Below are 25,123 nucleotides of genomic sequence, written 5' to 3'. Positions count from 1 at the left end.
CTACATCACACCAGACCGCATCTCACGATTTCTAAATAAATAATAACTTTAGTTAAATTCTTATTATTAATATTTATTAATATTTGACACATTACAAAAAATAAGCAAATTGCCTTTTTTCAACTTCTTTACCGCCTGCATCTTTAGGTGTGATTTATTATAAAGGAAATCCTTTTAAACACGACAGCATAAGTACAAACTATAAAGTTTGATATGTGTATATTTAAAAAAGTAGAAACAATTCTTTCTCCTACCCACTAAATAAAGCACAACCATACATTTTCAATGAAATACAACCGTACATTTTCTGTTGGCCAAGAAAGCAATGGAAACTATTTTAGTGCAATGATTCGCCTTGTGCTTTTCCGTTAGAGTGAAGAAAAAAATATCGAAAGTAGGTGCGGCATTGGTAGATAACGAAGATAAAATAACACATTGTGAAGTGTACAGAGATTCACTTAATCTCGGACATGGAGGGTGTGAGCGTCCGACTCGGCTTTCTGCTCGTTTTCGCCTTTTTTGGCCAAAATCTGGCAATATGTAAGTACAACGTTTTTGCAAGTGCCAAACTATTTGGAAATTGGACTAAAAAAGATTCATGATAGTAGAAAATAGTTTAAACATGCTGACCATTTTATATAGTGTTTGGACTTTCTATAAAATAAGAGGTGCAAATTTACCAATGAATGAAAGAATATCGTTTTATTTAAAAATTGCCCAAATTGAGGTCGCGAGAGTCCCTTACAATTAACGAGAGAGAGAGAGAGAGAGAGAGAGAGAGAGAGAGAGAGAGAGAGAGAGAGAAAGAAGAAGGGGAAAGAGAGTGAGAGTGAATGAGAGAGAGTGAATGAGAGAGAGTGAGTGAGTGAGAGTGAGAGTGAGAGAGAGTGAGTGAGTGAGTGAGAGTGAGAGAGAGAGAGAGAGAGAATGAGAGGGAGGGAGGGAGAGTCCTCCCTTCACAATTAAAAAATGAAATGTTAGGTCATTTTTTTTGTGTTAAGTATAACTTGCTTACTGCCCAGTTGAGTGAAAACAAGGCAGAAGCCATGAAGAAAATGATTTAAAAAAATTAATTTAAAGATTAATTATAGATAGATAGATAGATAGATAGATAGATAGATAGATAGAGAGAGAGAGAGAGAGAGAGAGAGAGAGAGAGAGAGAGAGAGAGAGAGTGACTGAGTGAGTAAGGCAGGGAGAATGAGTGAGTGAGAGGGGTCATACTATTATGATTGAATTGCAATTCATACTGAATGATTCATTATCAGTAAATTGATCGATTTTGTTTAAATTTATATATAGTGAATGACGTAATCTTGTTTGTTTGAGCCCAGTTGAACAAGCATTACTGATGTCCGAGGCCTGTTTGGATAAGGCTTGTTCAGATATTGGCACTGTTATGAAATATTCTCTTCTTTCTAAATCTTGCTTTTAAGAACTTCAGCTTTGCTCACTTCAATGTTTGATTTCTTGTATTTTTTTAGGGGTCGTATGCAAGGTCGATCTAAATCAGATTGTGATATGCCCAATGCATCAAAACATGTCTTATTGTATCAATTTACTTCATGATAATTTTTTTATATTGCTTATATATCGCCATAACTCCTTTAAACCAAATTTTTCTCAGTTTATCAAGTATTATGAATGAATTATTGTGTATGCAGTGCCAATTTTCAAAATTCTCGAGATTTTTTACTTAGGAACTCGCTATAGATAGTTTTTCCGGATACACAAGTTTTTGATTCGTGATCGATTTTGTGTAATCGATTTTGCGTTAACGAGAAATGGACATTGTTGGTTAAGAATGGTTACAGTTGGGTTAGAAATGTCTACGGTACGTTAGATTAGAGTTAGGGACTGGTTAGGCTCCGTTAGGAATGACTATAACTAGGTAGAATTAAGGTTAAGTAAGGTTAGGTAGGTTTAGTTTCACTTCGATATCATAGTTTTTATTGCGGATCTTACATCTGCTCATAAACTGGTTAAGAACGAGCTATTACAAATCAAACTTTGACAAAGTAATTTTACAAGATAAAAAATGAACGGTTTGAAAAACGACTTGTTGGGTTTTTCACTTGTTATTTTCGCGTCAACGGGGAATGGGCATGGATTGGTTTAGGTTAGATTAGGGGCTACGATTTGCTTAGGGTTAGGCTAAGTTAGGTAGGGTAAGGGAAGTTTTAGGTGACAACTTTGTGATAACTTGGTGAATTATCGGAAAAAGTTAGTAAAATTTTTAAACAAGAAGATTTTAGAATAGCTTTTAGAAGTACGGGTTCACTTAAAAACATCCTCTCAAAACCTAAAGACAAAGAAGAAACTTGGCAAAAAGCGATGTTTACCAACTCAATTGTAATGATTGTGATATTAAATATATAGGACAAAGCGGTAGAGAAATAAAAACAAGAGTAAAAGAACACTTGCCTAAATCGAGCAAATTTTCGGAATTTAAGGACCATCTAAAAGAAACAAAACATAAACCTATTTTAACTATAGAAAGTATGGGAGTGTTCAAAATGAAAATTTCTTACGAAACTCTCGTTTATATTGCGGATATTATATCTGGACAAACAAGAAAAGATCACGTTTTTGCAAAGTAATTTTAAACCTTTTAAAATAAAAGGTTTTAAAAATTTCTTATATCTTGTCTCACTTTTTAGCATCGTACATTTGCGATAATTGGGAATGCGATATCTTGGGTTAGAATGGTTAGGTTTAAGTTGGAAATGGCTACGGAACGTTAAGGTTAGGGTTAGGGACAGGTTAGTCTCGGTTATAATAAGGTAGGGTTAAGGTTAGATTAGGAACCGTATCTATAATTAAATGTTTTTCCGTGAAGCGGGGAAAATACGGGAGTGTTTAATATGAAAAGTAATTTTAAAAATAAAGGGTTTAAAAAAGGTCTTGTTAGCTTTTTCACGTATGATTTTCGCATCATCGATTTCCAGTTGACGGGGCTTGGATATGAGTTAGCTTAGGTAAGGTACGGTTACGGTTAGTTTAGGTAAGTGTTAGGTTAGGAATGAATTGGTTAGATAGAGTTGCGTTCTGGTTAGGTTAGGCTAAGAATCTTGATATCCAAATTACCTACGGGTTCCATATTTTGGTTTTACAGGAACCCACCCCCGCAAGTTCGTTTGCTTTTTAATCACCCAGAACCTTCGTTGTGCCCTGGCACCTAAGAAATTGTCAGGTTGTTGTTTTTCCAGATTTTGAAGATTCTAGATGCATTCAACGACTATTTTGCATGTGACTTTTTAGCATTTGCAGTGGAAATTTACAATTTTATTTTATTTCCAGATAAAATATGTGCACCACCTTCTTTAAGCGTAGAAATGTGCCAAGGCTTGGAACTCGGAAACAGCAACATATCTTGCGTCAGGGTAACTGATGGGTAAGGATGATCATTATAAAAGTCAAGATTTAATAGATTGAACTTTTAATACGAAAAATTGAAAGAAGCTTGATATTGTTGAAGCTAGATAACAAGAGAGGGAATGTTTCATAATTTTTCATTCTGCCGTGTCTTCTGTATGCAGGGTTGGTTGCATACTCGCCTTGAAAGATAACCTCGTTGACCTGGCAATCCTCAACGCCGAGGAGTCAGTGCTGGTTGCACAAAAGCAAGACCTGTCCGCTTACGTTATCGGTGAAATCCGGTCGGAAAGATATCACATGGGTAGACCTATTATAACAGATCACTCTATCATTATTTGTTTGTACAATTTCCCGTTATGATATAAACCAAAATTTACAGATGACAGCGCTGCCGAGATGGTTGTTGTCATTAGAGCTAACGTGAGTTTAAAAGATAACACGAAGCCTCGGTATTGCCACCCTGGGGTCGGCGTGTCTCGCCATTACACTGACAGATTTCTCAAGGTAAATTCATTTATAAATGAAATATATAATTTTATTAATCCTTCTTTGACTTTTAGAGTTTTGAAAATAGCGTCGTGAGCAAATCATGCCGAAGATTAAGCGCTGTGGAACAAGAAATATACGATTTGCATTCCTTTTTCGGCGACTCTTGCCGGCCAGGAATTTGGGCCCAAGACGATTATGTCGATAAATACTTGAGTAAATATTTTAAATAATTTTAAACTTAAAGCGTCGATGGATAATTGCATCAACATTTTTATTCTTTCACAGAAAGACAATATTCGAAACTCTGCAGGCTCTGCGACCTTCCTGACAGCTGCCAAAACAATTATCACCACGGATCTCCGCACAGTGAAGCCCTGGAATGCTTGAGGAACAAGGGCGACGTGGCATTCGTGACCTTACCGACATTGGTCGAAGACGCAAAGGTACCTTTTATCTTAACTACGTTACCGGGGAATGCACATGGGTTGGGCTAGGTTAGGTTAGTGTTAGGTGGTTTCAATGATCCCAATTAACCATTTTAACTTTTGTAATAACTTAGTTTATATTTTACAGTCAAACGGGCAGAATTACGACGATTTCCGCCTATTCTGCCCGGACGAAACAACAATGCCTGTCCTCACTAACGAGCCATGTTATTGGAGTAGACAACCGTGGGACTTGGTCGTGGCGAGAAGGTGAATTGAAACATTAACGATAAAATTTTTGAACTTCAATGAGTGGGAGTATGATTGAGAGTATTTATTAGCGTGAATGTATGAGAGGACGATGATTTGAACCAACTTTACAAATCTTGATCAAAGGAAAAGTCCCAGGTCGCACAGTGCGAAAGGTTAACGAAAAGGCGGTTAGACTACCCAGGGACTTTAGCAGCGTCAGTAGGACCAGAATGATGAAAGAATTGGATAAATACACATCCCACACATTAGCCTGGGACTTTTCTAAGTTCAAGTTAAGCCCATTGTCACCGGTCAAGGATCTAATTGAGTTTATGTGTTCTCTTGAATGTTTACTATTAAAAAATACAAGCATGGTTATGTTATGTTGTTGGGCTTGATACACAAATGTTTGATGCATGACCATTTTCGTGCCGTCGACTTCGCGTTAACGGGGAATAGGCATGGGTTGGCTTAAGAACGGTTACTAAAATGGACAGGTTAGGAATACCTACGTTTAGTTAGGGTTGAAGAAAGGCTAGGTTCGGTTAGGAATGGTTTTAATTAGGTAGGATTAGGTTAAATTAATTTATTATACTGTTTAGTTTTTAAAAAGGTAACTGTTAACTAACTTGCATATGGCACAAAACTATTCAAAAATATGAATTGTTGTACAAAAAGAGAACAAATCCTTCTGAAACTTTGACTTGAAAAATAGCTGAAAAAATGTTTTTATTAATTGACATATGTACGAAAATAGATAAAAACAATTGTGTTATTAATATTAGGTATTAAATTGTTATAGATTTCGCGTTAACGGGGAATAGACAAGGTGGGGATTTCTCTTAGGCATGGGAATAGTTATGATACACATATGGTTAGGTTAAGTTGGGTTAGGGTAAGGGACAGTAGCTCCTAGGCGTGTGCATGTTAAGGATTAGTATTAGGGAAGGGTTAGGATAAATATCTATGATTCAATCTTTATCCGCCAATCTGAGAAAATATGCTGTTCAATTTTTTTAAATAAGTTTCTGTTTTTATTTGTTGTGCGGATGGGTTGGGTTAGTTAAGGTTATGGTTAGGTTAGGAATGGCAACTGTTAGTTAGGGTTAAGGTTAGTTTTACGTCGACTTTATAGTTTTTATTGCGTATCTTACATCTGTTATCATCATTATATCAGTTAAAGTTTTGGTAAAGTAGTTTTTAAAGTTTGTAAACAAACCGTTTTAAAAAGTCTTGTTGGTTTTTCAACTTATTATTTTCGTGTCAACGGACGGAAAATCGATAATGGGTTTGGTTAGGGACATATTCGGTTACATATCCATGATAAAGCCTTCTTCTTTTTCGCTTGTGTGATTAGTTCGTGGGCGTTGGGTAATGTTAGGTTACGGTAGGGCTAGGTACGGTTAGTTGATTCAATCTTTTTCCGCCAATCTGAGAAAATATGCTGTTCAATTTTTTTAAATAAGTTTCTGTTTTTATTTGTTGTGCGGATGGGTTGGGTTAGTTAAGGTTATGGTTAGGTTAGGAATGGCAACTGTTAGTTAGGGTTAAGGTTAGTTTTACGTCGACTTTATAGTTTTTATTGCGTATCTTACATCTGTTATCATCATTATATCAGTTAAAGTTTTGGTAAAGTAGTTTTTAAAGTTTGTAAACAAACCGTTTTAAAAAGTCTTGTTGGTTTTTCAACTTATTATTTTCGTGTCAACGGACGGAAAATCGATAATGGGTTTGGTTAGGGACATATTCGGTTACATATCCATGATAAAGCCTTCTTCTTTTTCGCTTGTGTGATTAGTTCGTGGGCGTTGGGTAATGTTAGGTTACGGTAGGGCTAGGTACGGTTAGTTGATTCAATCTTTTTCCGCCAATCTGAGAAAATATGCGATGCGATATTTTTTAAAACAAGTTGTCTGTTTCTATTTTTTGTGTCCATGGGTGGGGTTGGGTTACTGAAAATAGCGAAAGACGTGAAGGTAACTTTAACTTAACTTCTTTACCGAGAAATGCGTTGGGTTGGTTTAGGTTATGTTAGGAATGGTTTGAGGTTAGATAAGGTTGAAGTTAAGGAGTGTTTAGGTTAGATAAGGAATGGTTAGGTTAGGATTAAGGACCTTGCAAGGCCTTAAGTCCTTCCTTTGGTGGGAAGGAAATGTGTAATAAGTACTATAAACATTTTTTTATCGTGGATATGTTTTTTATGTTTGTGGGCTGAAATTTTTGATTTTCTAATTTTTGAAGCGTAACCTTTTTCGCTTTCGTCATAGAATTTCCAGTTACCAGGGAAAGCGCTTTGGCTGGGTTAGGTTAGATTAGGAATGGTTAGGTTACGAATACGGTTCAGCGTAAAAAAGGGAAGCGAGCTACCATAATGTTTTTATTTCGACCGTAATCTTTCAAATAAAAGTTTAAATTACAGCGATGTTGCAAGTGAACTCCAACCGAAAGTCCTAAGCTGGCTCAGCCCGGAAGGGAAAAGCAGCGCCGACAAGTGGCAATCGACATTGAGGGATGCCGTGCTTGGAGGGACGAAGACGTTCATTCAAAAGGAAGTCAAACCCGTCGGACAGTTTATCGATAGAGGTGTCTTTCTAAACTAAATAGTTATTTAGAATAAATTTAAAATTAGATTTGTTATTTTAGGCGTGGTGGACCGCAGCGACGATTCACCCCAGTGCCAGGAAGCTCTGAGGTGGTGTACAGTCAGCGATTTGGAAAACGATAAATGCACCTGGTTGAAATACGCCGGAGACACGCACGGCATAAAGCCGGCGATCGACTGCGTCAAAGCACCGAATCTTCTCACATGCCTGGAATTCATATCCAAGGGTAAAGCAGACGCAGTCAGCATCAACACTGATTTGGGCTTTATAGCGAGACAGTAACCATTTTTTTCTTATACATTTCATCTTTATACATAACATACATTAAATATCAATTAATTTTCCATAGAAAATATAAATTATCAACAATTGTTTATGAGGACAGCTCTCATACTGGAAATTACAAAATAATAGCAGTCGTCAAAGCTAACGCCAATCCGGAAGTTAAAAGTTTTCAAGACTTGAAAAACAAAAAAGCTTGCTTCCCAGAATACAACGGCCTCAGTATGTTCAGTTAGTTATAAAAAACGTCTATCCATTGAAGATAACTAAGATTTCTTACAGGTTGGCTCGCGTTTTCCAATTTCGTCACGGAGAACGGCCTCTTGGGGCCTAAACAATGCCCAGAGCGATATTTCAGCAGCGCCTGTGCTCCAGGGGCGTCTCAGTTATTTCTAAGACCCGACGAAAAGCCCAAACAAAGCCTCTGTTCCTTGTGCGCATATCAGGACGGAATAAGTAATTTATATTAATTCTGTAACAATAGTAATAGTCAAAGTACATGGCGACAACTTCTGTAGCCTCTGTCATTTCTTCAAAAAATATTCCACCTAGGAAAAATAAAATTAAACAGGTTTTTAAGTATTTATATGCAGGGAAGTGCTTAGGGACAAGTAAACTAGGCTAGAGTTAACTTAACCCGTCCTAACCATACTTAACCTGACCACTCTCTAACCTAAACTGTCCAACCCATAATAACTGACAGCTAATTCAATTCACAACACTTATTTTCTTCCCTTCACGGAAACGAGATTGAAGCATGGATATGTAACCTAACCCATCCCTAAGCCCCCTCTGACCCTAAACTAACTCTTATGTAACATAACCCGTCCATAACTCTATCTTATCTGACCATTCCTTAATCTAATCCGCCACAAACCCAATCTATACCTAACATGACACCCACTAAACTTATCCTAACTAAACTTACCACTCTCTAACTTTACCCGACTGGAAACCTAACCTAACCCGACCCAAACCCTAACTCTACATCACCTAACACTCTTTAACCCTCACTCGCCCTAACTCTACTAACCTATCTCCTTTTAAATCCTACTTACCTGACCACTCTTTAAACTAACCCGTTCAATACAATAACCCTGCCTTCTGAGCACTCCCTAACCGAACCAGTCTTCAACCATAGCTCTACATAATATGTTTTCTTCCTAACCTTACCCGCTTCAAAACTTCACCTAACCCTTCCAAAACCCTAACCCTACCTTACCTGATAAGTTATTGAAAATCTTACGCCCATTTCAGTCCTGGAAAAAATAACATATGCGAAAATGGCTTGATCCCGATTAGATTTAACTCGACAGAAAAGATGATTAAAGAAATAGCTTTTTCCCTAAGTTGAATAATTTTAGGAGAAAAACCAGAGGCTACGCTGGTAAGTTGAAACCCCCATACAAACTCTAATTTTCTCCATTCGGCCTTTTCACAAAACATAAAAATCTTATTTTATTATTAATGTCCAATTCATTCCAGACGAGTGCAATCCTTCACCATCAAGGAGGGAAAGAAACATCAAAGCCATCAAATGCCTCGACAGTTACGGAGATGTCGCATTCGTCAATTACGAAGCTTTAGGACTTGGTGAATATAAATATATTGTTTTATGATTTCAATTATCAAAATCAATTTTGACTGTAGATCGGATGGACAACACCTCCTCTCTCACGTCGAAGTACAAAGTACTCTGCAGAAACGGTTCACTGGTGTCCGGACTCGATGTTGGCAGTGAGTGTGCACTAGCGACAGGAATACGTGCTGAGGTAATTAACTTGTGATCTTGATGTTATTTCGTCTATGTGTGTGTGTCAAGGTAATTTGGTCGTTACTGATCATTCTGGACTGAAAGGTCGAGGATGATCTGTAACATCGAGCCGATACTTGGCTGATAGTTTGAACGTAATGCACAAAGGTAGGACAGACCCACGCACAAATCCTCTCACTTTTCATTCTTCCTCTCAGTCACCGCAAACTGTCTCTCTCTCTCTCCCTTCCCTTTCTCCTTTCCTGCTCCCTTCCCCGCTTATCTCACCGGCCAAGAATCCTTATGCCGTTCTGTCTCCCGCGGTCAACGCTCAAGACATGGACTCGAACGTACATTCTAACGGATATGAAATTCTAGATCGTCGGCCGGAGAGAGAAGACGCCGGAAAAATTTCTCGATTGGTCGGAGCTATTTTTGCAACTTAACAACTGGTTCGGAACCACCAGCCAGACGAAAGAAGGAGTTTTGCGCATGTTTGGCCAATTTCAAAATGGGACTCAGCTTCTTTTCAAGGTATTGTCTTATTATCATCCGACCACTTTTTTTGTGGCGCTTCCTTTCACCAATTTACAAATGTGCAGTCGTCCCAAAACCATTTTTGGATAGATAATCCCTCCCTTCCCCACAAAGAAATACTTACTTCCTTGCCTAGCCCTTTACACTAAAAAGTAAAAAATTAAAGAAGAATTTCGCTTCAATAACTAGTCTAATTTTAAAAATTTAATAGTGAATTATTCATCGACATTGGTTTGTCGTCCTTGTACGAATTTTCTGTTTGGGTGTTTATATAATATGACGTTTTCCAATGAGCTGGAAGGTCGTCCGGATTGACTTAAAAAAAAAAAAAAACCTAACAACTCGCCGATAAAACTAGGCCTTTTCTATTCGGAAACAAACAGACAAATATAATATTATAAATATACACAAATTATTTTAAAAAAGGCAAAAAATTCTTAGTCGTTTTTACTTTTCATTTTAATATAAGCGGATTTAAATCAGAAAATTATCGAGAAAAACAACTTAAAATCTTCATTTTTCCGTCTTTTTATGCTTCAAATGGAAGGCGAGGAGCTGCCCTCACGAGAAATAACTGGACCGAATGAGGAGTGCATGAGTACATTTGGTGAAGGAAAAAAAATAACGCGGATTGTCTCTTGCCTCGGCTCGTCTGTCAACTGGCATTCCGCTTGTTCCTTTTCCTTTATACAATTATATAACAACTAGAAGTACTGATTAATATTTTAACATGGATATTTTTTCGTAATGGAAATAAACTATTTTTGTTTGACCATTTTCGCGTTCAGTTATGTAGGGTAATGGTTAAGGACGGATATAGTTTTGGGTTGTTAGGGCTAGTAAGGTTAGGCTAAGTAGGATTAAGGCTAAGGATGGATTATGTAGGGTTAAGATAATTTAGGATTATTGAAGTTAGATGAGGCAGGGTTATGGTTAAGGATGGATTATTTAGGGTTAGGTTAAGTGAACGGATTATATAGGGTTAGGTTTAGTTAAGGTTAATGGCGAATTAGGTTAGGCAGGGTTATAGTTAAGGACGGATTACGAAGGGTTAGCGATGACTAAGGTTATGCTACTTAATAGATAAGGTTAGGTTGAAAATGAACCATACGATCATCCAAAATATTGATAACCTATGTCAAGAAAATCAATAAAAACAAAGTAGATTAGGTAGGGTTACATTTAATTTTGGTTCGATACTGACGGACTAATTAAAGTTAGGTTACGTTATGTTACGGTTAAGAATGGGGTTAGGTAGGGTTACTTCCCAGTTAGGTTATATAGGGTTCGGTTAGAAAAAGTTAGGAAATGGTTAGGGTTTGGTTTATATGCGATTCAAAACAACGATTTACAGAAAATAAAACGGACTGAGAAACTCCTCCAGTGTTAATGAATGGATTATCTCACATATAGCATTACATAAACATATATGATACTCAGGATGTTTTGAGTGTGGCACCGTTCTTGCTGTGGAACTCCATAATGGTGTTTTTTATAAATAAATATAAGCCTTTAGTTCCATCAGGCTTATGGGAAGCTTTTCAATTATTTTATAATCATCTTCAGCCCCTTATGTAAATAAACATATACATAACATGTAAATAAACCTGCTGGAACTAAAGGCTTATATTTACTTATAAAAAACACCAATACATGATACTGTCATATTGAATCTTTTTTTATATGTAAATGTATTTTTGGTATGGATATTCAGTTTTCTTGTGTCAGTTTTCGCGTTTCCAGTGAGTGCTCTGGGTTGTATTAAGCAGGTTAGGGTAGGTAGGATTAAGTATGTGCCAGGTAGAGTTAGGTTACTTGCGGGACAGTTATTAGGATTTGGTAAAATTAGGGTTAGGTTAAGCTACACTATGTTAGGGATAAGGACGTGCTAGGAGGGTCAGGTTGGTCAGGTAAATTTATGGTTGGTGACGAGTCAGATTCGGTTTATTAGTTAGGTTCGGTTAAGATCCATTATATTAGGTTTTTCCTCAGCACAGTAAACCCTGCATTGAGGGAGTTTAATTCGCTATATTAATAATTTACGTTTTAACTTAATAAACTGAGAGGCAAAAAAAGCGTTTTTTTTTAGAGAGTAAAGAGTCGTCAAGAGAAATAAATATAGGGTATAGCTAAATAAAAAAAATTAACCTTAGTAAAACAAGTTTACCAAAAATGTTGCTATCGAAACATGAAGAACATATGAACATATGAAGAAAATATTCAATTCAGTACGGAGTATTTTCTCTTCTTGCGTTTATCACCGCTCGATTTCGTCGTGCCATTTAAATGTAGTGTTGTGGAATATTTTCATCCTCCTCCAACAGCGCCATACTTAATTCCTGCAAATTCTCTTGTAACACTGGGCGACTTTTTGCCCTTTTTGAAAACTTGTCCCAAAGATGTTCGATAGGGTTTAAGTGACTACCCGCTGGCTACTCCAAACATTAAAATGAAGTCCGTTCCAAGTAATCACCAACGATCCTACCTGTGTTGGGACTGACATTAACATTTCTAAATGTTGAAGACGTTGCTTGATCTCACTAGCGGTAGAATTTCGATTACGGGGTACATTCGAAACAATAAAACGATCGTCTCTCTGTGATTTGACACTATGGCGACCTGATCCGTGATTCTTGAGTAATATCCAGTACCTTGGTAGCGATGGTAGACCCTTCGGACAGTTGTTCTGCAGATGTTAAACTCCCTGGCAACATACGCTTGATTTCTTCCATCTTCCAACAATGCTATGATTCTAACCGATCTCTTAAAACCATCACTTAAACAAATTTGAATCTTAAAAATGGTACAACTTAAAAAAAATCAAAACAACGCAACGTTAGAAAGAAGTTTTACAGAAAAAACAACAAAGAAGAGATTGACTATTCAAAGATTTATTCACAAAATCCAATTGTAAACACAAGCGGAGATTTTATCTGTGTTTTATTTACCTCTAATCCTTTAAAACGGACCAAATATTGTTGTAAGATAATCAATGGAGGATTGTCTAAGAGATAATTAAAAATATTAAGGTGTCACTTTTTCTCTCTCTCAGTGTACATTATTAAACTCAATATTTACTGTGGAAATGATACTGAAATATAAGTTCAGTGAATTAGTGTGTTAAGTGAAGTTCGTTAGTTAGGGTTAAGGACGAGTAGGTGGGATCAGGTTAAATTAGGTTTAATGACATTTAGGCTAAATTATGTTAGGGTTAGGTTAGGTGGGGTTACATATACAATTCCTTTTTCCGTTAATCGTGAGAAAAATATGCGATTGCGAACTTTTTTTAATATTAAAATAAGTGTTCTGCTTTTGTCTGTTGTCCTTGTGTTTGTCTGACGAATCGATCCTAAGAGCTTTTTGTATTGAACTTATTCCTTCTTGAGAACGCCTTACACTGTAAAGTCGGCAATTTTTTTCTTTTTTCAGGATTCAACAATTGCACTGGTATCGGCAGACGTAGGAAGCTACGATATGATCAATTCTTACAAAGGGCTGCTCGACAGCTCCAGTAAGGTGTGCAGTGGCACCTCTCACCTACTGCCGTCCTTTTGCCTGTTAATATTTTCATCATTTTTTTTTTCAAAACTTTTAATTTCTTTTTAGGCTTTACAAATTTTCCCTGATTAAAAAAGGTGTTATTTTTAGTTTTCATTATTGGAACTGTATTTTTTTATTATCTTGGTGAATCAAAAAGTGATATTCAAAATATTTTAGTTGTCTTAGTGTTTTGAGAAACAAAAACCTGGTGGTATGAGTAAACAATAAAAAGACAATATTTGTATGTTTCTTTGTATAGGTTTTTGCATTATGTGTTTACCTTGTACGTAATGAGTCTGGTTGAAAAAATAGAAAACAACACTGTTAACAGAACGTCAATGTTAACTAAATTGGCGAGCTTTTTAAATAAAATTATATTCATTCATTATTCTGTCAATCACACACTCCTTCTCTTACTCACTCATTTTCTCTCTCTCTCTCTCTCTCTCTCACTCTCTCTCTCTCTCTCTCTCTCTCTCTCTCTCTCTCTCTCTCTCTCTCTCTCTCTCTCTCTTATTAATTGTAACACAGGTAGTTCGCGGCCTAAATGANCGCTCTCTCTCTCTCTCTCTCTCTCTCTCTCTCTCTCTCTCACGTTTATTGGCACAGAGGTCGAACTTTGTGTGGTGAAATGGAACATTATCAATCAATCAATAAAGGGTGAAAGTAAAAAAATATTAAATATAATAGTGAGAAACTATTAAAAAGTGCAAAAGTCCTAGATTTATCAAATCTACAAAAAAAATCCCCCTACTCCATTAAAAAAATGCTTTTACAATGACAGTGCTTATATAACTTAGTTAAGTTGCTGACAAAGGTGAAGAATTATCTTTTTCCTTATCTAAAGGACAATCTTTGATTAAAAAAAAACACACACAACTTAGAATCAAAATTTTCCAAAAAGATTGCAAAATTATCAGGTTTTTTAAAGTAAGCTTTCACCGTTAAATTATTTATTTTAATAATGAAATAAATTTGTTGAAATGATGAACGATCCAATTTGAGTATCGAGCCGGCCGACTAACAAGATCAGCGTTAATCCGGTAAAAAGTACGATGGAAGGCTTCTGAGGTAGGCCTGTGGTCATCAGTGGTGCACTTGGCGTTCGGACTTCTCAGCATTTTTAGCAATGGGAGATAACAAAAGGTATGACATGTATGTGAAACTTGATATACTACCAAAAAGGAACAAAACCAGGCAATTCAAAATTTTACCACCTCTGTTTTTAATTGTTTTTTCATTTAAAAACCTTTGAAAAATTAAAACCAAAATTCCATACATTCTCAAATTGGAAGGTCATATTCTAATTACTACAAAGAACGATTATTATTCCATTCGTTGACTTTTCGTTTCGGCACAAAAGGGGCAGCTTCTTTTTCAAACCAAACCAGGTCAAGTTTATCTCCTAATTGGTTCAAGAAGGACTGAATTATGTTAAACCGGTTTTAATCGCTTAATCTCACAGATTTTCCCCTCCTGGAGAGGTCGCCTTCCAGCGCAAACCTTCAACGCTTAGCCAAGACCTTTGAATAACCTCAGGGAAAAATCTGGAAATTTTTTTGTTAAAAAAACTGGCTGGAAAATTCAATTCAAAGACCAGCCTTAAAACAATATTTACATCATTTATAAACTTTATAAATAAAACGTTTCTCTTGAAAAAAGAATACGACAACAGGGAATGAATCATCTATTGAATCAGTCAATTCAACCTTCAAATCTAAAACTTAAATGCGTGGTAGGATCTGTGATTATTCTTGTAGTATATAACAATAAAGTTTATTGTAGTAATAAGCACACCGAAAGACCGACTAGGAATTGTTTCAACCATTTTGGTTCGTTGTGAACTAGTAGCCTGTTCTTAGTCCGAAGGAGGAATGGTCAACCTGGGTCATACTACATTAACCTGAAATTTGAACGTTACCGACCATTTTGGTCTATCCTTGTTCTACTAGTTTCACTAAACACTTCTAACTGACTGCCTGCTCGCTCTTTATATAGAGCCAATGCGCGGACGTTCTGACCACATTGGTCCGAACGATAACCGTCTATGGCTTGTTCTTCGTCCGAATAAGGAATGGAAAACCTTGGTCATACTAATGAACCTGAATTTTGGTCCTTACCGACCATTTTGTCTATGGTTGATGTTATTGATTTACTAATACATTTCCTACTGCCTGCTCGCTTTTCATCCTTACTGGACGTTCTGACCAAATGTACCTGAATGACAACCGTCTTTCGCTTGTTCTTAGACTGAAAAGGAGTGGTTAACCTGAAATTTGATCGTTACCGACTGTTTTTGTCTACCACTGATTCTACTAGACTCACTAATACACATCCAGTTGGATTCTCTCTTTATATAGAGTCAAGAACCCTAGGTAGATCATTCAGATTCATCTCAACCAAGACCAAAAAAATGTTTCACAATATTGAGAAATAAAGTTTGAGTGCACATCCTTCAGCACCTTATTGCATTTCCTTGATTTGTCTCTGCCTTTACTCAGGTCATGGCTCTTTTTATATATATATAAATAAAAGGCGATCAACCGCTTTGGGTCATTTTCCGCCTTAAAAAACTTTCAAGCCGGATGGTGAGTGGGCCACAGCTCATGAACCCCCAATAGCGGAAACCAGGGCCCCGGCAGCATCACACGCCCCGGACACCCCTTCGCAGCCTCCACCAGACGAGCACCCAAACCGCACCCCAAGACACCTCCCAACATTGAGTGGATTACAGATTATTGCATACTGAACTTGAATGATTTAGTATTAAATTATTACATTATTTTATCTTCATATTTACGAAATTAATTTAGAGTTTTTAAGGAAAGTTTGTTTATTTGGTCGAAGTCGTCACCAAGCGAGTCTTTGATGTTGGTTGGAATTTCCAACCGATGTCTTTCTGCTACATATTTTTGGCAATTTGTCAAAATGTGTTTAACTGTTATTCTTTCTGCGCAAACATCACAAAGCGGAGACTCTTTTTTTTGCCATGAGATAAGAATGAGTAAGCCTACAATGACCAATTCTGAGCCTAGCAAGGACAACTTCTTCATGCCTGGAACCTCTATGAGATGAGGCCCAAGGTTTTACACTGTTTTTTATCTCCCTAAGTTTGACATTAGAAGTCGTTTCCCACTCCGTTTGCCATAACTGCCAGGACTTCCTTTTATGCCAAGCTGTTACATCGGATTTTGGTGTTTTTGTAATTTTAACTCCATTAAGGACGGCCTGCTTTGCCAATTGGTCCACCTTCTCATTGCCAAATATTCCGCAATGTCCAGGAATCTACATGAAAACTACTCTATTTCCCTTATTTTGCAGAGATTCAATGGTAAATAGGATTTCTTGTATCAATGGATGTACAGAAAAGTTGTTTTTAAGTGCCAATAGCGCTGACAAAGAGTCAGTACAGATGACAATCGTTTCCCTGGATGGAGCTAATGTAGTTAAACATTTTGCTATTGCTATAATCTCAGCAGTGTAGCTGCTACATATAGGTGGTAGGGTCATGGCTCTCCTTGGTCTAAACAGTTGACTCTATTTGACTCTCTCTTTATTCCTTTATTCAGATTTTGGCTCTCTTCGGACTTGACAGTAGACAATATTCAACTCGCCTCAGTCTTTACTCGCATCTCACTTTTCTTGGTCTTAGATGTATATGTATTAGTTGGAGTGTATATTATCCTGCGCCTTTTAAGAGCTATTGTATCCCACGTTCTGTGCTTAAAGCACACAGGTAAGTGATCACCAAGGATCTTAATTAGTAGGTTCGGTTTCAGTGGTTGAATCTCTTCTACAGTTGCGTTGTATGTCCCAAAACACTTCCTCTTGCGGGCAAGTGTGGCACCACGGTTTGTTATTGGTTGTGTTGGTGCCTCTTCTGCTTTTTTTCTGAATCTGCACGTGCCGTGTTGGGTTATGCCAATCTTCGTCAGATGTCCATTTAGTTTGCAGTGTCCTGCTTCCTTTAATACATTCTGTTACCTCTTTCCTGCCAAAGTTTGTTAGGAGATTCTTGGATTGTTTGTGCCCAATGAGTGAGTTCTATTGTTCCCTCATTTTCTTTTTATCCTTCTGTCTGAGAACTCATTGATAGTGTACATTCTTATTCTACAGAAGGGCTCGGATCCTATCAGCGGTATAGCAGCCCCTCTTCTTGCAAGGGCATCCGCTTTCTCGTTGCCTTCTACTCCCACATGCCCTGGGACCCAGCAGAGGCTGGCTTTGTTTTGCATACCTAATTGTTTAGTTGTGTTTTGCAATTCAGCACCATCTTTGAGTTAATTGTCTTTGAACTCGGCGCTTTAATGGCTGCTTGGCTATCTGACATGATAGTTACATTCTTGTTTTGTACCTTTATTCAGATTAAATTAGGTTCATCTTTCAATTGCATGGACCTCAGCTTGGACTCGTGTATTTTTGGGTTCTGAGTGCTTGGTTCCAGGACCGAATACTCCTGCCTCCGCACCTTCTTGCGTTATAGATACGTCTGTGTACAAGTAGATGGTGCCATTTTTAAAGGAGTTTTTCTCCCTTTCCCATTCCTTTCTGGTTTATTTTACCGAAGTTTATTTGAAAATTTTGGTTAAACTCAAACATCCTATTCATGTCGTCTCTTGGGGCTATGGTCTTTCAATAAATTGTTGCTATTTCTCCAATGGGAGGTTTCTCTTTGATAATACTAATAATTGTTTTCTGTGCTGTCCTCGTTATCATGTAGTAGAAGGAGATTAATCCTAGAATCTTCTCCATACCAGCTGTGGGACATGTTCTCATTGCTCCCGTTATCCAAATGCATGCATGTCTGTATTTTCGTGAGTTCTCTTCGTTTTCTTATCTGTTCTGCTTTATAGGCCCAGGCTATGGTGCCATGTGTGAGAATAGGTCTCACCATCATGGTGTACATCCAAAGTATGGTTTCCGGGCTGCATCTCCAGTATTTTCCGCTAGTCTTCTGCACACCATTAAGGCTTTCTAGATAGTGGAGCTGATATGTTCCTCAAATGCTAGTGTTTTGTCTAGTGTGATACCTAGGTATTTGGTCTCCTTTTTTCATTTCTCTCACAGTATTATTGGGAGTTATCTGTCTCGTGTGATTCAGTTTTCTTTTCGGTGTAAAAGCGACTATGGTTATTTTATTAGGGTTAATCCCCAGCGGTTTTACACCATTCATGTGATTTTTAGCCCTTCTTGGATTATGCCACAGAAGATTTCTTCGAATCTTCCCCTTCCCATCATCTGCATAGCCCAGACACTTTATCCCTCTGCAGTTCAGAGTTTCAAGCACTTCATCAACTGTTAGGCTCCATAGGAGAGGTGATAGTACCCCATTTTGTGGACGTCCTTTCGTTGTGCTAACTGTATAGTGTCGTTTCCTCTGCTTGACTCGTCTTTTCTGATTCTAAACATTTCTCCAATCCATCTAGATATGGTAAGGTCTACGTGTTTTTTTTCTAGGGAGGCCTTCATGGATGCATGGGATGCATTATCAAAGGCTCCTTCAATGTCGAGGAACGCGCAGATTGCTATTTCCTTTGCTTCAAGTGTTTCCTCAGGTCACTGGTCAACTGGTACAGAGTATTTTCTGTTGATCGTTCTTTTCTGTATGTATGTTGTCCGTGATGAAAGTCTATCAACATTGTCATTCTTACAAGGTTTTCAAACAGCTTTTCAAGTGCTTTTAGTTAAAAAGATGTTAGGCTGATTGTTTCATAGGATTTGGGTAGTGTAGGGACTCTTTTCCCTATTTTTGGTATAAACAATACTTTTGTCATACGCCAAAAGCTGTGGTATGTAGCTTAATGCTAGACTGCTTCTATATATGCACACCAGTGTTGGAATTACATTCCTGCTACTTTTTGTAGCAGGATGGGTCGAATCCGTTCCATTCCTGGCGCTTTTTATGTGCTGAAAGAATTGATTGCCCAGAGGATATTTTTCTCTGTGTATATTTCAGCTGCTTTCTTCCAGTTTTCTTTCCCCTGTTTGTGTGTTCTCATATTTTCCAGGGGTACGTCATAAGTGCTACCTGGAACATGTGTATTTAGAAGAAGCGTTCCTTTTTGTTTTGCATCTTCTATGCAGCTGCCGTCAACTTTCTTCACGGCAGTGTTTATATCCACTTTGTCCTTTGCTAATGCTTTATGCACTAATAGTCTACCTGCTGTTGATACTGAAGAGATTTCTCCGTAAAAAAGTTGCGAAAGTTTTCTGTCTTTGCCCAGCGGGTGGTATGATTATATTAGGTAAGTAGCCTTTTATACTCTCCCAGTTATTTTAGCTTTACTGAATGCACTTCTGGTTTCGACTGTTAATTGGCCCAGTACTCTAATCCACTAGAAAGGTTCTTTTGTACTTTCGAGTTCCTTCACAGGGTCGCTTGATTCGTATGTATCAATTATAAATCCTGTGAGTGCAATTTCTAACACATTGCAGGTTTTTGGTTTTTTCTTCGCTGTTGCATGGTCCAAGTTGTTTGTTCCGTTCTAGTGAACCTTGCACAGTCAATGTTTCGAAGGTTCCTATATTATTGGGTCTATCTCATCGATTCAATGACAAACCTTACTATTAACCAAGGACTTTAGGCGGACGTTTTGATCAAATATGTTCGAATAATAACCGTGTATGGCTTGTTCTTAGTCCCAAAAGGAATGCTAAAACTAAACCTTCCAATACCCAGTCCTCAGAATCACAGTCATCCCTCCTTGACGAAGCCCTCAAAAACCCCTTTCGTAGATAAACTAATCCCAAGAGAATTCCAAGTTCCACAATGAAGTCTCCCCCCGTCAGTTGATTAAAACTGCTTCCTAGGACACCCTGGCTAGTCTATTAGCTTCTTCCCTACCCTTAGGTCATGTACGTCCTGGGACCTTGACAAGAGTTTGTTCTGTATTTGTTCTTCTCCCTGGGTACGCAGGCAGTTCTAACTAACCCCAGATGACGACAATACTTGGAGGTCGTCTCGGCTAGTCTATCAGCCTCTTCACTACCTTAGGTCCTCTGCTCCCTCGGTCCCCCACAAGAGTTTATTCTCTATATTCGGCATCATGATGGTGGCTTAAAACAACCTGTCGTATAAACGATTTCGCTTCTCCTTTGATTGAGATCAGCTGAGGTGGAGTAACATCGTAGATGGCGTAGTTCTCACATCTCCCGTCATACTCAGTCATGCCTTCGTTTCCTAGACTATTCATGCATTGGCGCCAATAAATATTGACACTCATTAAACAGTTTGTAATATTTTGTTGTTTTTATAGAAAACACGGTTCAGATATAGGATTAGTCTCTTCACCGAATTGGGACGAATCGGCCCTCGAAGGGGAACATATTTGGTATTCGAAAGATCCGTCCGAAAAATGTTACATGGGAGAATCAGAATGTAAAGTGAGTTTGGCTTTTTTCAATTTGAATTTGAATTCGATTGTGATTTTTGTGGTTGTCGATTTTAGCAAGAAGGCACCAAGTTGAAGTGCTCAGCGTGCAAGATGGTCGCTCATACCAGTTGCATTTCGGAAATCGCCGGTAACCAGAGGTTCCATTGCAAACCGACCTTCAAAGACGCCGGTCTTACATCTTACAGAGAAGATACAAAAACTAAACACCACTGGATTCACAGGCGGACTCAGAAGGGGAAATGCCATCACTGCGGAAAGGTGACAAAACGGCCAAAACTATTTCCATGCCAATGTCAAAGGATTAACGATAGTTTTTCCATTCCTTCCTAGGCTTTTCAGTCGAAATTGCCTTTTTGCAATGATAAAATTGCATTGCGTTGTTCTTGGTGTCAAATATCATTCCACAATAAAGACAACTGCTTTAACGCGCAAAAACGTGAAGAAGATTGCAACCTAGGTGATTATTAAAAACAGCATATAAATTTAAACCACGATATGAGTGTCCGTTGGATTTTTTGCCGTATTCAGAGTCGTGTGCATTTTCTCCATTTAGTTCTTCGACACCCGAGAAAACGCAAATACTCGATTACTGAATAGCGGACAAACGTTTTGCATGTTACGGGTATTAATAATGATTTTCTTTTTAAGGAATACACTCTGGGACAATTGTACCGCCATCATGGATAGTGAAACTTCCACGGAAAGTCAGTATTGCTTACATTAAAGATTATTGTTATTTACCATCATAAAACAATTCTCCGCTTCGCAAGAAAACATCTACCTAGCCTAAGTCGCCTTTTACCATAACATAACATAACCTAACCCTAACCTATCACTAGCCCCAACATAACTTTACCCTTATCGTACCTAACACTACACAACCTGTCTTTCCATTACCTTAGCCTGACTCGAAAATGGTCTCGCAGGGAATCTGTAGCCTATCCTAAATCTCCGTAACTCTAACTGACCAAAATACTAATTTTACTCAAGTTCCAGTCCTAACCAACCTAACCCGTTTCTAACCCTAACTTAACCTAAATATTGTCCTTACTCTATTTGTTCTATTCTGTCATTAACACCTTAATTAACCTCACCCGTCCCTAACTCTAACAAAATAAAACGTAACCCGATTCTAACTCTTCCTACTCTTAATCCTACCTTACATAACTAAACCCGTCCCTAGCCCTAACTTAACGTAAATACTAATCTTACTCTACTTTTACTATTCCGTCTCTTACCCCTTAACTAACCTTATTTTAACCTAATATAAAAGCACACTCCAGTCACCCGAAATTGACGCGAAAATGGTCACTCAGGCAAAATGTAACCTCATCTAACCCGTCCCTAACACTAACTTTTCCAAAATATTAACCTTACTCTGCTTTTCTTATCCCGTCCATAAACCCATTAATAACCGTACTTAATCTACTCGGCCTAACACGTCTCTAGCCCTAACGTAGCCTAAATCTCTACCTAACATGAACTTAACCCATAACCAAATCTTACTTAACCTAACCCTTTAACCTCTCTAACCCTAACTAACCTAATATGAGCCTTATTCTATCATACCTAACCCGTCCCTAACCTTAACTTAATCTAATACTAAACTTACGTTATTCCAGTTTTCCTATCCCGTCCTTAACCTTTTAATTTACTTTACGAAACCTAACTCTATGTAACCGACCTAACCCGTCCCTAGCCCTACCTTAACCTGAATCTAACCTTGTTCTATCTTACCTAACCCGTCTTTAACCCCTTACCTAACCTTAATTAACCTAACCCGTCTCTCTAGCTTAATCTAACTATTATTAACCAAACTCACGATCATTCCCTGGTAACGATGATGATTTTCCTTACTTCTTGTCATAACTTATAAATTTAGTAAGAATATAGATGTTCCATTCGTTCATTTTCATTGATTTTCCTTGATTATTTTAGAGCGAAGAGTGCGATGTGCCAAGCACGGAGAAAGCATTCACTGTGAAACCGATACCAACAACAAACATGCACCCTGTTATAGTGTTCATCAACCCAAAATCTGGTGGCAACCAAGGTCACAAATTGCTCCAAAAGTTTCACTGGTTGCTTAACCCAAGACAAGTGTTCGACTTAACTCAAGGAGGACCTAAAATGGGGTAAGATTTATATACAACACACATGCTTCGCATACACACATTTTCTCTGTACTTAACTAAACCTAACCTAACCTTAACTCTAACCCAACCTAACCTAACCTTAGTCGCTTTGCCTCTTAGCCCATGCATTTTGTACAAACGCCTGTTAATTCAAAGCAAAAATAGACCAAAGACTGCAGAATCATCATTCATCTGGCATCCTGCTAAAATCGCTTACATTGAAATATGAGTTAGAAAAATCCAAACTTTTTCTTGTTGAGTTAATTTGTTTTTTAAATCTATTTTTTTCCAGGTTGCAATTGTACCGTAAGGTTCCTTATTTGAGAGTGTTGGCCTGTGGTGGCGATGGAACTGTCGGTTGGATTCTTTCAGAGATTGATCAACTAGACTTCAACCCACCACCGCCCGTCGGCGTCCTTCCACTTGGAACTGGCAACGACTTAGCCAGGGACTTAGGCTGGGGAGGGGTAAGAAAAGTTATCAATCCATCGAGTCACTCTTACATCAGTCTATCTTGCAACTTTAGGGTTATTCCAATGAGCCGATGTCAAAAATTCTTCGGAATGTGAGCCTGGGAGATGTCGTCCACCTAGACAGGTGGGAGCTGAAGGTTGAAAAAAATCCCAATGCCACAGAGGCGAAGTGTGAAGGAAAAGACAATCTCTCTCTAAATGTAGTTAATAACTACTTCAGCCTTGGTGTCGATGCTCACATCGCCTTACAATTTCATGAAGCCAGAGGTAAGATAATTATACTTGAAAACCCCATGTCCCAGTTTTGAAAGTTCCAGTGCCATTTCATCCTCCCATCAATTCAAGTTGAATTTATTCAACAATGTTACAGAGGTGGTACACTACTGCTCGAATGCTTCCCTAGAAGCCTTCCACCTCATGTGGCACTTAAAGGAGTACTTCAAATAATATAGTCCTCATCCTAAAATCTTATCTGTCTATAAGTACTTTCAAGTACGAAACTGGACGTACTTCTAGCTTGTGTTCCACAAAGCTATATCATTGGTCCCATTTCTATTCAGTTTAACTGCAACTTTCCCATCAATTCTCTTAGCAAGTCCAGAGCTAGTAGTGCCTTGCAGTAACCTCCAGGACAATCTGTTCTGTTTGGAAGTTCAAGAAATGTAGTCTAAGGTCTGCTACTTGGGATTTATGTGAAACCCCATACCTAGTAGAAACCTCCAGAACTATATCTCCTTTTTTGAGATTCAAGACATGTAGGATCAAGGAACAAAACTGAATCCAAGCAAATAACCTTTGCACCTCCATTCCTAGTAGAAATCTCCAGGACCATCTAACCTGCTTGGAAGTTCAAGAACTAGAAGATCAGACTGAATAAAACCAAATCCATGAACTAACCTCTGCAGTATAACCTCTCTATACATCTCCCACTAACCAATGCCCATGATTTGGGATTTACTTGAAACTCCCATACGCAGTAAAAGACAACACAGAAACAGATTCATTTAGGAATAACTAAGCTTATGAAAGTTGAATTGAAATGGTACTGGGTTACTGAAAAAACTTAACTGATGATAGCCTTACTTCAGTCAGCGTGATATTTGAGACCGATGTTTGATGAGTCTCACCCAAGACTGTAAACAACACTTATGATGGTCAAGACAACACCCAAAGAACTTCAACCTTATTGCCACAACTTTAATGTGACTACAGTACTTACGGATGGTTAATTTCTATCAAATTTACAGAAGCCCACCCTGAAAAATTCACTTCTAGACTACGAAATAAAATATTCTATGGACAGATGGGCGGCAAAGATCTTTTAAAGAGGAAATGGAAAGGGTTGGCAGAATTTGTCACTCTTGTGTGCGATGGAAAGGATCTGACATCAGAATTGAAAAAACACAAGTTTCATGCTATAGTGTTTCTAAACATAGCCAGGTAATTCAAATTATTATTTATGTCTACTATTTACCTATTGTCCAATTTTTAGTTATGGAGGTGGCGCTAAACCTTGGCCACCAATGGATGGCATGAAGCCATCAACAGATGATGGATTAATAGAAGTTGTTGGATTGACTACTTATCAATTGGTAAATAACAAACCCTCTTCAGTGAATCAGTGGCCTAATCCACCTATGACCAATTTTTTTCCAGCCATTGCTACAAGCAGGTGGCCATGGAACTGGAATTTGCCAATGCAAATCCGCTGTAATCACGACTTTCAAAACAATACCGATGCAAGTGGATGGCGAAGCGTGTAAGCTCAATCCGAGTATTATTACAATGAGCTTTTTGAATAAAGCCCCCATGGTGGCAAAGCGTGGAAGGACTTCAAGGGTTTCCACGTACGTAATGACTTC

At 37.9% G+C, this 25,123-nt stretch overlaps 1 protein-coding gene across 4 annotated transcripts in view; it reads left to right on the top strand.

The window, feature by feature from the left end:
* The first annotated feature begins 436 nt into the window (after positions 1–436).
* LOC106667187 (eye-specific diacylglycerol kinase) overlaps positions 437–25,123 on the top strand; it is a 31,863-nt gene continuing 7,176 nt past the window's right edge. For 2 of the 4 annotated variants that reach the window (XM_014394963.2, XM_014394962.2), the window contains exons 1-11: positions 9,593–9,716; positions 20,516–20,642; positions 20,708–20,911; positions 20,984–21,110; positions 21,302–21,357; positions 22,592–22,788; positions 23,081–23,255; positions 23,315–23,528; positions 24,509–24,701; positions 24,754–24,853; positions 24,918–25,108. In XM_014394963.2, the coding sequence (XP_014250449.1) occupies positions 9,694–9,716; positions 20,516–20,642; positions 20,708–20,911; positions 20,984–21,110; positions 21,302–21,357; positions 22,592–22,788; positions 23,081–23,255; positions 23,315–23,528; positions 24,509–24,701; positions 24,754–24,853; positions 24,918–25,108 (1,607 nt within the window). In that variant the 5' untranslated portion in view covers positions 9,593–9,693. Of the gene's footprint in view, positions 541–3,300; positions 3,395–3,539; positions 3,680–3,757; positions 3,883–3,938; positions 4,081–4,152; positions 4,311–4,440; positions 4,563–6,963; positions 7,128–7,187; positions 7,426–7,496; positions 7,652–7,711; positions 7,886–8,914; positions 9,023–9,079; positions 9,202–9,560; positions 9,717–13,148; positions 13,648–14,259; positions 14,406–20,515; positions 20,643–20,707; positions 20,912–20,983; positions 21,111–21,301; positions 21,358–22,591; positions 22,789–23,080; positions 23,256–23,314; positions 23,529–24,508; positions 24,702–24,753; positions 24,854–24,917; positions 25,109–25,123 lie in introns of those variants that run through there. The other 2 variants (XM_014394964.2, XM_024226629.1) reach the window with 2 other exon arrangements.

This window comes from Cimex lectularius, unplaced genomic scaffold, assembly GCF_000648675.2.
Source record: "Cimex lectularius strain Harlan isolate CLEC.00 unplaced genomic scaffold, Clec_2.1 scaffold118, whole genome shotgun sequence".
Lineage (NCBI taxonomy): Eukaryota > Metazoa > Arthropoda > Insecta > Hemiptera > Cimicidae > Cimex > Cimex lectularius.
Note: the sequence above shows the minus strand (reverse complement) of the source record. Positions and strands in the feature narration are given on the sequence as shown.